We start from the raw sequence: 12,425 nt of genomic DNA, 5'->3' as shown, positions 1-12,425 counted from the left end.
ATTCCAGCTGGCTGGAGCTGTCGCGTGTCTTACCTCTGCTCTAGGATGGCGCTTTTTCGGGTTTAAGGTTACAGCCGATGCTGTGAACTGGTGAACATGTCTCTATGGCATGGAGGAGACTTAGTACCGACCCATCATGGGTTTGTGTGGCGACAGCCGGTGGTGATGTACTTGCGAACAAAACGGAAGCTGGTCCATGGAAACTGGCGCCAGGTCGCACGTGGGTGGTTGGTTTGACACTGTCTGGGCATGGAACAATGATATCGATTTCATATATCATTTGTAGCGTGTTGCTTAATGTATATAGCAGTTCCATGGAGCGGAGACAAGGTTTAATAAATATAAGATATATGACTAGTTTGAATAGTGTGATGTTTTAAGTACTACATACCAGCTTTGTATGAATTGTTTCGGTCTTATGATACATTTCATAAGCAGGCACTATTGCCCTTGGAAAATACCCTGGTTAAGGTATTATAGTCATCAAATTCAAACTTAGTATACTGGGGGGAATTGTTAAAAAAAATCACCAATATTTGATAGTATAAATTTAGGCTTAGATAGTAAACATAAACCACGCAAGTTCTCAGTGGGGGAGGGGGGTCCAAAGCTCAGAAAAAATGTACACGTTGTTTAAGGACAGCCCCTAATTGGCAGGAAAACAGTTTTTATTCAGCATAATTTGTATTTGTTTTTGTCTTTGGTTTGACTAATTACACAGATTTTGCTTGAAGAATTCGGCTTCTTTGATCATTAGCGTCATCTTGAATTCCTTTTTCGTTTTTTCATTGATAAGCAAACAGGCCAGATAGTCAATTGCACTGATTTCTGCTCCAAACTCTTCTTCACATTCCTTGGCCACTTCATCCAAATTGTTCTTGATGCTGAATCCATTGGGGGTCATATCCTCTGCTATCTTTGAAGTGTCCAACTTATTACTTCCCTTCGACATCCACCCAGAGGCTTCGAAAGCACAGGTCATGTAGTCCTTCACTTTGGGCATGTTCCCGTCGACCTGCAGACTTTTTATCTTACACTGGAGCGGTTTATCATCACTCAATTGTTTTTCGGCACAAGTTTTGAAGTGTGATTCTGCATTGCACTGTAAAATAAACGTCCATATACAGAAATGATTGAAAGCTTTTCAGAATGGTACCATTTCATACCATGCAGAATGCTAGTAAAACGCATACAACCCACAAGTAAACTTTGAGCTTCATGTTTTCTTTCCTGACCGTCACGTTAAACTAACGACAATGGATGGAGAATGATTGCTATCTATTGAACGTGTTTCAACCGAACGGCGGCTAGAAGCACTTGAATAAATAAATAGGCATGGATATATCAAACAATTGCAGATTATGTACAATTTCTAGAATCAACAATTGACACTCGGAGAACTACCCGCACCACGCTTCACTGTTTTTTTTCTCTCTTTCTCACGTTTGCATATCTTAATTATAAATTATTCATGGTTCCATAGATTTTAGGACCATTTCATTAGCTGGATTATCATTTCAAAATTACACAGGTATTATTCACAGTTCTGAATCACTTTTAGGCATGGGAAACTCTCACTCAGTTATTACATTTCCGTCATTCAAATTACGCACATTCTCAAGCCCATATAGCCGAGGCGGTAAACGCACGGGTATTCAGCATGACCATGCTGAGGGTGACGGGTTCGATTCCCGGTCGGTCCAGGATCTTTTCGTAAAGGAAATTTCCTTGACTTCCTTGGGCATAGAGTATCTTCGTGCCTGCCACACGATATACACATGCAAAATGGTCATTGGCAGAGGAAGCTCTCAGTTAAAAACTGTGGAAGTGCTCATTGAACACTAAGCTGAGAAGCAGGCTTTGTCCCAGTGAGGACGTTATGCCAAGAAGAAGAAGAAGACATTCTCAAGCCAGTTTACTTCTCCCTCAGTCATAAACCACCTTCGCATACCAACAAATATTGATATTTTGCTCAACTGTGAGCCTACGAGCAATTAAAAAAAACCCTTATTAATTCACCTAGCGGTGATGGCGCCTTTCTCGTGCCTTCGAAACCCCATTTCAATAAAACTTAATTGAAATGTTGATGTATATTGCACTTTCATACAATTGCCAGCAATCCATTTCATGATACCAGAAATCATATCGTTTATCTGGCTTTTAATGTTTGAGCCTTAAACTCTTAAGAAAAAGATCCTATCTGGAATTTGAAGCCGCCATTTGGGATTTAAGATTGCCATCTTGGATGTTCTGGTTGCCATTTTTGGCGTCCAGGCATCTTCCCTACGAAAAAATATACTTCATTTAACAGAATCTTGAATCTGGAGCCGCCATCTTAGATTTTGGACCACCATCTTGGATATTCTAGTCGCCATTTTTGGAATCCAGACATCATCCCCATACCAAATATACCAATGATGCATTGTTTCAGGCCCTAAAACTCCATTAAACAGCCGCTATCTTAAATTTGGAGCCGCCGTCCTTAATTTTTGGTCGCCATCTTGGATATTCTGGTCGGCCTTTTTGGACTCCGGACATCTTCCTCATTCCAAATATACTCATAATTGCATGGTTTTAGAGCCTAGAACTTCATTAAACAGCCGTTAGAGCCTAAATCTCCATCAAACAGCCGACATCTTGAAATTGAAGCCGCCATCTTGGATTTTAGATCGCAATCTTGTACAATCTGGTCGCCTTTTTTGACTCCGGACATCTTCCCCATACCAAAAGTACCCATATTGCATGGTTTTAGAGCCTTAAACTTCTTTAAACAGACGCCATCTTGTATTTGAAGCCACCATCTTGGATATTCTAGTCCCCATTTTTGGAGGGCAGACATCTTCCGCATATCGAATATTCCCATATAGCATGCTTGAAGAGCCTCAATCTCCATTAAACAGCCGCCATATTGAATTTTGAGCGCCACCTAGAACATTTAGCTGCCATATTGAATATTGGGAAGACATCGTGGAGCTTCTGGTCTCCAGTGTTGATTTCCGCATAAAACTCATCAACCATGCTTAAAGTAACAAAAATTGCCGCAGTTTGATGTTTGATGATGGGGCTGGTTCAGTTTTATATACGGCCAATTCAACCGGTGCTGGTCCGGATCACTGATGTAGGGACTAAAGAGAAAGACATCCAGTTCGGACTACGATGTTCTTTATTATGACATCTCAGTAACTTTATACATCACAACCTGCTACAGTTCGGCCATCTTGACATACCACATCGTCCTCGATGTGAACCACCTTAATCCTTCCCGACTCCAACTCGATGACTACCCGAATAACACATATGTTGTAGATGAGTCTATATGACTCCTATATGACCAAATTTGGTCACATTAGAGTCATACCGACTCATGTATGACATGTGTGCTACTAGGGTAAGTCTTCGATGTTGTAATGCATCGTTTATGCTTAAATATCCTCTCGTTGATCGCTTCTTTTTCTCATCATCCCTTAAGCTCCTCTCGCCGACATCGATCGAGAGTAATTGCCGTATGAAACCGCTTCAACATTCGTTGTTGTTTTCACTACTTGTAGGATATCCGATTTTTAATCGATATTTAATTCTATCAATCTTCCATAGTGTTCTCTTGAAAGGAAACTCCAAATTTTGATCAAACAGCTCCAGATCGGTTCCATCCCACTTCTGAAATTGTAGGGACTAAAGAGAAAGACATCCAGTTCGGACTACGATGTTCTTTATTATGACATCTCAGTAACTTTATACATCACAGCCTGCTACACTGAAATTGCCATAACTCTGGAACGCCTTGGCCGATCTGGACCATTTTTGATAGCAAACAATTCTGGTTCGATTCAAGCTATAATCCGAAAAATCGACCAATGGGAAGTGCCTTAAAAGTGAGTGAACTTATTTTGCGCACATACATACAAATCTACAAACATACATGCATAATCTCAATTCGTCGAACTGAGTTGATTGGTATATGCGACTTGATCCTCCCAGCCTTTTTTTTTCGAGAAATCGTTTTTTGAGTGAACATATAGTTTTTTAGTATGTACACTAAGTGTACAAGAAAGGCCAAACACTACTTTCAAGCTTTTTTGCTTCCGTCATCTAACCAAACCAATAGAATCCAAGATCTTTTTTGGTAGCAAATTTAATAATATTTCAAATGCGATAAGTTTGAACATTTTCAAGTTATAAGCCAGTTTGAGGCAAGCAAAATCAAAAACATGTACAGTTCAATTACTACGTAACGGTTGAGATTTGACCATATGCGTAAAACATTTTTTCGCCAATCTGAACCTGTTTGCTTGCTAACGTTCATAAGGTTATCGAAAAATGCGAGCTTTGCTGTGTCGCATACATTGGTTCAGTTCGATTTTGTATTTGGCCGCTTTCGTAGGGACACCCGGAACTGGTTACAGTACTACCGGCTGTCCCTAATAAGGTCCTAACCTATTTCCTTGACAACCAGTCATCAGGTTAACAGAAAAGCCGTTATTTGTTGTATCACATGCATGGGTTTAGTACTCTTTTATATTTGACCTCATCCGTCGGGACTCCCGGAACCGGTTCTGGACAACTACCGGTTCAGAAATGGTCTGATACTGTTTTCCGGCTAATCGTTCATCGGGTTATCGAAAATGCCGCTGTTTGATGTGTCGCATGCATGGGTTTGGTTCACATTTATATTTGGTCATTTCTGGCGAGACACCCGGAACTGGTTTTGGAATACAACCAGCAGTCCCGTATGTGATCTGAGCTTGCTTCCTTAATAGCCGGCCTTCAGGTTATTGGAAAAGCCTTGATATGATGTGTCGCATGCATGGGTTTGGTTCACTTTTATATTTGGCCACTTCCGGTGGGACATCTGGAACCGGTTGCGGAACACTACCGGTTCAGATATGGTCTGATATTGTTTTCTGATAACCGTTTATCAAGTTATCGAAAATGCCGCTGTTTGATGTGTTGCATGCGTGGGTTTGGTTCACTTTTATATTTGGCCACTTCCGGGGGGACGCCCAGAACCGGTTCCGGAATACTACCGGTTCAGATATGGTCTGAGACTATTTTTCTGCTTCCCGTTCATCAGATAATCGTAAATGCGGTGGTTTGATGGGTCGCATGCATGGGTTTGGTGCATTTTCATGTCTGGCCCCTTCCAGGGGTACCGATCCGGAACATCTAGATGGCCATAACTCCGGAACGGCTGGACCGATCCGAACCATTTTCAATAGGAAACAAATGAACGAATGAACCGTCGGTCATTAAAATCGGTTGAGCTTTACTGCCAAAAACTGATGTGAGTTTATTTGTAAACACACATTCACACACAGACATCACCTCAATTCGTCGAGCTGAGTCGATTGGTATATGTGACTCGACCCTCCGGGCCTTCTATCAAAAAGTCATTTTTGGAGTGAACATATAGCCTTTCCAGTACACTTAGTGTACGAGAAAGGCAAAAAATGTGTGAATGTTACTCATGCTATGGCATGGGAGTTGATTGAAAATGAGTAACTCTATTTTAGAGAGTACAAGCAATCCGTCATTTAGGTAATGAGTCGAGACAACCTAAATAAATTCGACACCAACATTTCAAAAGGGCGTAACTGCTTTTGGAATCATCACCTTCTTTTAAAGCTGTGGATCATGTGTTATGATTTCCATGTTTTTCACAACAAGTACCAGATGCTTACGCGCCAACTTGTGACGTAGTTGGGGGGGCGAGGCCTCTCAAAATCAACCAAATTAGTAAAATTTCGACGCAGTTCATCTAGTTTAGGCATATTTACGTGAAAACTAGTGCATTGAGCTAAACAAAAGTTGATTTTTGTCCAATTTTGGAGAGCTTCGCCCCCCCAACTACGTCACAAGTTGGCGCCTATGACCAGATGGGAAAAACTCTCCTCTTTCCGACAACCACGGTGGTTTGAGTGTAAGGGAGGCAGTATGACCTACAGCTTTGAAAGAAGGTATTACTTCCAAATGCAGTTACGCCCTTTTGAAATGTTGGTGCCGAATTGTGTATAGGGCAGTGCATGAAATTATCTCCTTCTCTTTCACTCTTACAGAAATTTTGTAAACAACAAGGCCACGAAACGTCAAAATCCCATACAAAATCAAAACAGTGCAGTGCCCTATACCTGAATGCTTTTCAAGATTGCAAACAAATTTGAGAAGGACGAGTTGCTAGGAGATCTAAACAGGGGCCATGCAGGGATTCTAAGGACTTTCAAGGGAGTTTCAGGAGGGAGATACACAAGCGTTACAGGGGACTTCAGGGGTGTTGTCGATGGGTTTTGGAGTGTCTCAGAATATTGTGTGCGTTACATAGGGTCTGCAGGGGTTTCGAAGGATTTTTAAAGGTATTACAGGTAGTTTCAGAGGATTCCCAGGGGGTTCGTAGGCGCCACAGGAGCGATTTCGAGGGCGCGTTGCAGAGGGTCCGAGGGCGTTTCAGGAAGTTTTAGAGGATATTGAGCGAGGATATTTCAGAGGCATATTTCGAGACTCCGGAGGATTTCTAGGGTAATTTGAGGGGGTGTGAAGGAGCCCGCAGTTTTTGTGAAAAAAAAAACATTTTAGATCACTGTTGTCAGGTGGGCTAGAGAGAGATTCCAGAGGCGTTTTGATTGATTCATTGATTGATTTGTCTTTATTTAAGAGACTTTCAGAGGCGTTATGAATCGTTTCGGAGGATTTTCAAGAGATTCCTGTGGCGTTACAATGGCGTTTTAGGGAGGTTTCAGAGGGTCTCAGGAGCGTTACATTTAGGCCATGACGGTTACCGGGGGTTTTGTTGGCAGTTCAAGAAGTTTCTGGGGGTCCGGAGGCGTCACATGAGCGTTTTTGAGAGTGCCAAAAGGTCTCAGGTGCGTTACATGAATTAGAAGGGGGTTCTCGCGGTTATTCCTGGAACATTGAATGGATTTTTAGTGAGTTTCAGAGACATTACAAGCCGGTTTCAGCGGTTTTCGGAACTACTTCAGGTAGTATCAGAGGATGTGCAGCGGATTTCAGAGATATATAGGGAGATTCTGAAAGATCTCAGGGGCGTTGCAGAAGTTTCGAAGGGGATGTAAAAGGGCTTGTAGTTTTTGAAAACACATTTCGGATCACTGTTGTCAGCTGGGCTCGAAAGGGGTCTCAGAGCCGTTTTTTATCATTTCATAAACGTTTCATGCGATTCAGAAGGGATTCAAGATGTTTCAGACTGATGACGTTTGTAGCTGCGATAACCTATAGCCAATGGAGCTCTTGAAAATTCTTTGGAAAACATTAAATTGGCAGTGAATAATTGCTTGAAGCTGTGCAAGTATGAATTTCATATACTGGTAACTTGATGGAAAGGGGGATGGCTTTCACAGTCTACAAATCAAGAACGATTTTTAACTACATTCCCAACGTTTCGGCCTGAGGATTTGGCCTTTCACAAGAGTCGTAGCGTCTATCGCGTCTACCGTTTTTGAGGTATTTGCTTACGGAATGCTCTTCTGGGTTGCTTTTCATGTATACGTTTTGTTACGTCAACGAGCTCTCCCAAAAGTCATGCATTAGGAAGGTTAACGAAAAAGACAATAAGTTAATCAATCATTATTATTCCAATTTTTTATTATAATCAGCATTAACCACTTTTTCTAATTTTTAAGGCTATTTAAGGATAATCAAGGATTTCAGGATAAAATTAGCATCACCGCCATGTTTTCTTAACCTGACTTGCAATAAGTCTGCTTCGTGAAAAACTCACCCTCCTTTTTCTTCAGCATATGCTTGAAACCATTCGAAGTTCTTTTATCCGTCAGAAAACACAGCAGGTATCCCCGGCCGTTGATTTTGCTTCCCATTTCTCGCCGGCAATCGCTACCGACCTTCTCGATGGCACTGTTACGGTTATCGAAGCCGTACTTTTTCATATCCTTGGCCAGCCGGTCCACTAGCAAAGCTTTGTTACTTCGGTTCATCCATTCGGACGTTTCCATGCAGCAGTTGAAAAACTCATCCCCCTGGGAAGGCAATGGCACGTTCATGTTGAATTTGCTTACCTGGCAGAGGAAGTTTCGTTCTTTCTTGACGTAATCGGTGGAGCAGATGTAGAAATGGGACACATCGTAGCCCTTGATGGGAATAAAAGAAGTGTTTATAATTGAATTGAACGTAAAGATGTTGACTAACCAGTGACAAGGAAATTGATATTGCTAATAGGAAGAAAACCAGTAAATGATTCATTTTAATCGTCAAGAATTATTCAAAGCGAAAACTGAACTCCCCACTCTGTGAGAATAACTGCTTTTATATTCAAGGTTATTTCTACACTTTTGAAACGAAACATCACCACAGAAAATTAAATATTTGTTGCAGTGTTTACAAAAGATCACAAAGCGGTGCTACAGCAAATACAGACCACTTGATAAGCTGGCATGTCAATCTGTTAGTTCTGATTGAATTGATTTGCTGATATGATACATAGTTGTTGATGAGCTGAACTGACTACTGGACATAAGGAACTCCACATTTTGATGGCGGATCAGTTCATTCATTTGTCATTTTCGTATTTTAGCCATTTTTTTTCAAATAACTTTGAATACTTTTTTGTCGCTACTTGGTTAACAGCAATATACGAAGAGCGGACCTGGTGTGATGGTTAGAACACTTGACTATCACGCCGAGGACCTGGGATCGAATCCCACTCCCGACAAACTCGCAAAATGTGAGTTCTTCCTTCGGAAGGGAAGTTATGCGTGGGTCCCGAGATGAACTAGCCTAGGGCTAAAAATCTCGTTAATACAGATAAAAAAACAGCAATGTAAACTGCAGGGCTTATGCAGCCGAAACGCAATATGCGAGGTTATTTAGCAAGATCAAGATTCAAATCTCTGTCAATTCAGTCAAGCAATATTCGAGGAGCCAAATTCGTAGTCAGTGAACGCTATTCGGCTCTGGAGAAGGAAGTGAAGCGCTGATGTAGTGGGACAAATGAGTGTGGGTAGGCGAGAAAGCCGCAAATACCGGTGACATTCGTCTCATCTACGATGTGTTACGTTGCCTTAGTGAGAATAAGATGGATGCTACGATGCCCGTGAACGACAGGTCTGGACGACAGCTATTGAACGAGCCGGGTGACCAACTGAAACGCTGGTCCGAGTTACGCGAGTTACGCATCAATCGATTTAGCATGATCCGCCAAGACTTCGACGTATTACCCGTGTCAACACCGATGCTCCATCATTGCAGGAGATAGAAGCAGCCATACGTAGCATGGAGTCAAACAGGGTCCAGTCAGTTATTCAGCTTTGGTAAACCACGACATTTCCGGCCGGCTGGATGCAAGGCGTTTGTTTAGACCAGTATTTAGATATTTGTGGCATTACCCGTATCCTTAGTATTTAGAGCATGTCGTACAACCCCATTGTCATTTACAGGAAATGAACCCCCCCCCCCCTTTGCACGGGCTTGCGTAGTGTTATTCTTAGCCAATCGAGACAACCGCTACCGACTATGCGATAATTGGCAGGGTATCATGTTTCCGTGTAACGTTCTCAAAGTTCTTTGCATAGTGATGCTCAACCCGATGCACGAGAGGATTGACGCAACTCTCTGACGGCAGCAAGCAGGATCCCGTGTCTGACGATCCTGTGTGGACCATATTGTTATGCTGCGTATCATCTTGGAGCAAATCAATGATTTCCAAGAGTCTCTCTCCCTGGTGGTCATTGAATACAAACCAGCTTTCGATCGTCTCAACTAAGAAAGTATGTGGGGAGCCCTCATACGCAAGGGTTTCCCTAAGGTAAAAATCGGCCTCATTCAAGCATAGTATGGGGAATTTTCGTATAGAGTAGTACTGCACAACGGTGTTTTGTCCGATCCCATCCGGGTCGTTGCTGTAGTAAGCCAAGGATTTATACCATCACCGCTACTATTCCTCATCGTAATCGACGAGATCCTGGTAAGTGCGATTGACCGAGAACCAAATTGAGGATTGCTGTGGCAGCCCATTACCATGGAGCACCTAAATGACATAGCATTGGCTTTGAACGTCAGTTGCTCTCCTATTTCAGCGGAACTCTGATATGCAGAGCAAGCTCGTTGATCTTGCCAATCGCTCCTCAGCGGCAGGTCTTATCATCAACGTCAACAAGACCAAATCGTTGGATGTAAACACGGTCAACCCTTCCAGCTTTACGGTAGCTGGGCAATCAGTGGAGAATGTTGAAAGCTTCCAATATCTTGGTAGCCAAATGACGGCCGATGGCGGCACTAAGATCGACATAGGTGCACGGACCAAGAAGGCGAGGACTGCTTTTGCGAGTTAAAGAAATGTATAGAAAAACAACCAGATCACGCACTAAAATCCGAATTTCTAACTCAAACGCGGAATCTGTGCTGCTATACGCCAGTGAAACCTGGTGTGTATCAGTGGAGAACACTCATCGGCTGCAGGTCTTCACCAATAGATGCCTGCGGTATATAATTCATGCATGGTGGCCTCACAATTGGATCTCCAACGTTGATGTCATTAAAAGCCGATAGCTACAGAAATTCGGAAGCGAAAGTGGAGGTGGGTCGGCCACACTCTACGCAGGGGCGGGTATGAAATCTGGAAGCAAGCGTTAGATTGGAACCCAGCAGTACATCGCAGCAGAGGCAGACCCAGAGGCGATTCAAGTAGTATGAAAACTTGCATGCAACTTTTGGAGGGTGACTTGTATGGGAAATATCGTACCTAACATAAATCGCTTAAAACTATCAAATTCGATTTGGTAAAACGAAATATTTTGCATGAGTCGTTAATTTAGATGTTAATTGACCAATTAATCTTTTGATTGCTTAAAATAGTAGTTTACGCAACAAGGTGCAGAATGACGATTTTTACAGCACGAGTCGTACATTTATCCAACGAGGCTTGCCGAGTTGGATAATTACGACGAGTGCTGGAAAAATCGAGTTCTGCACCGAGTTGGGTACAACGTTTTTTGCAATTTCATAAATTACCCTGAGGATAGTTTTAAACAAAACTTTTTCATCATACTGCACACTGATGTTCAAAGCCATGTTTAAGAAAATCTGATCATAACAGGTCATACTGCGCAGTTGTCACAATTTTTCAAAACTGCGTCCAGAAAGCATCAAGAAGTTGATCAAAACTGAAAACAGTGCTGTAATGGTTCATTACGCAACGCAAATCAGTGCTGTAATGAACCATTACAGCACTGTTAATTTGGTGTGGGAAAGTAGGCCTTTTCCCGTCAGATTTGCGTGAGGTAAAACAGCCTATTACGATGAGAAATTGCAAAAAAAATATTTCCATGCTTAATGGCTTGCAGTCAAAAAAGCCCAAAATCGCATATTTTGCCCTATAAATTGAGGTATAGCTCAAAATTGTGACGTGTTAGAGCTAATCTGAGCCCGGATTCGGATTCAGCGGCCCAAATTCCTTCAGAGACACATAAGTTTGCTCTTGAGACAGACCAAAAGTTAATTTTTGTTACGCTGTGTTTTTAATGGGCATATGATACAATCGATCGAGACCAGTTATGTCAGATTATACGTGATACGGGTTCCAGGATAAACTGATACGATTGATCAAGGCGACGATGGATCGAGTGATGTGTGTAGTTCCAGTATCAGGGACACTCTCGAGTCCCTTCGAATCTCGCAGAGGGTTACGGCAAGGTGATGGTCTTTCGTGCTTGCTGTTCAAAATTGCTTTAGAGGGTGTAAATAATTAGGGGAGCGTAGATGTATTTGAGTGCAACGATTTTCACGAAGTCCGTTCAACTGCTTGGTTTCGCTGATGATATTGATAGCTCGTAAATTTGAGAAGATGGTGGAAACGTATATTCGAGTGAAGAGTGAAGCCAGGCGAAACGGATTAGTCATTAATCTGTCGAAGACAAACTACATGATGGCAAAGAGCTCTAGGGAGGAACCATCGCGCCCGCTACCCCGAGTTTCTATCGACGGTGATGAAATCGAGGCGGTTGAAGAATTCGTGTACTTGGGCTCAGGGATGGGAAATGTCATAAATATGCCACTTCGTTATTTGCTTATTCCACCGCGCTTAGCCGCAAATGTTAATCGGTAACATCATTGATTATCGATAACTTATCAGCGTTATGGACTGGTGATGCGTACGAACAGAAATTTACATCGAAAGTGATGTAAATAGAAAAATGTCATGAACTGAACCGTTCTCGAGAGCCATCTGACCGGTACAAGACATGGTGTGCAGCGATAAAGTGGAGAGCGATGTGCGGGTGCAAGTCGGATGGAGATTACTCCTACGTACAGCGGAGGACACTCAAGCCTTAGTCTTACTGGTAAGCAGGGATGCCATATATACAGATTTATCTGTATTATACAGATTTTTGAGCATCCATACAGATTTCTTTTTATATGAAATACAGATTTTTGAGCTAGAGGGGCCATTTTATTTTTGTATG

At 42.2% G+C, this 12,425-nt stretch overlaps 2 protein-coding genes across 2 annotated transcripts; both read right to left on the bottom strand.

Moving 5' to 3' along the window:
* Positions 1–654: 654 nt before the first annotated feature.
* On the bottom strand, positions 655–1,293 carry LOC109421606 (uncharacterized). The gene is made up of 2 exons (XM_019696113.3): positions 1,167–1,293; positions 655–1,102 (listed from the first exon to the last, which is right to left on the bottom strand). The coding sequence occupies exons 1-2, from the start codon at positions 1,218–1,220 to the stop codon at positions 710–712; spliced, it is 447 nt and encodes a 148-aa protein (XP_019551658.3). The 5' UTR covers positions 1,221–1,293; the 3' UTR covers positions 655–709.
* A 6,336-nt stretch (positions 1,294–7,629) lies between these two features.
* Positions 7,630–8,265, bottom strand: LOC109421592 (uncharacterized). The gene is made up of 2 exons (XM_019696098.3): positions 8,155–8,265; positions 7,630–8,096 (listed from the first exon to the last, which is right to left on the bottom strand). Exons 1-2 carry the CDS (start codon positions 8,206–8,208, stop codon positions 7,689–7,691), a joined length of 462 nt encoding a protein of 153 aa, XP_019551643.2. The 5' UTR covers positions 8,209–8,265; the 3' UTR covers positions 7,630–7,688.
* Between the last annotated feature and the right edge of the window lie 4,160 nt (positions 8,266–12,425).

Source organism: Aedes albopictus, chromosome 2, assembly GCF_035046485.1.
Source record: "Aedes albopictus strain Foshan chromosome 2, AalbF5, whole genome shotgun sequence".
Classification (NCBI taxonomy): Eukaryota; Metazoa; Arthropoda; class Insecta; order Diptera; family Culicidae; genus Aedes; species Aedes albopictus.
The sequence above is the reverse complement of the archived record's forward strand: the minus strand, read 5'-3'. Positions and strand labels throughout refer to the sequence as shown.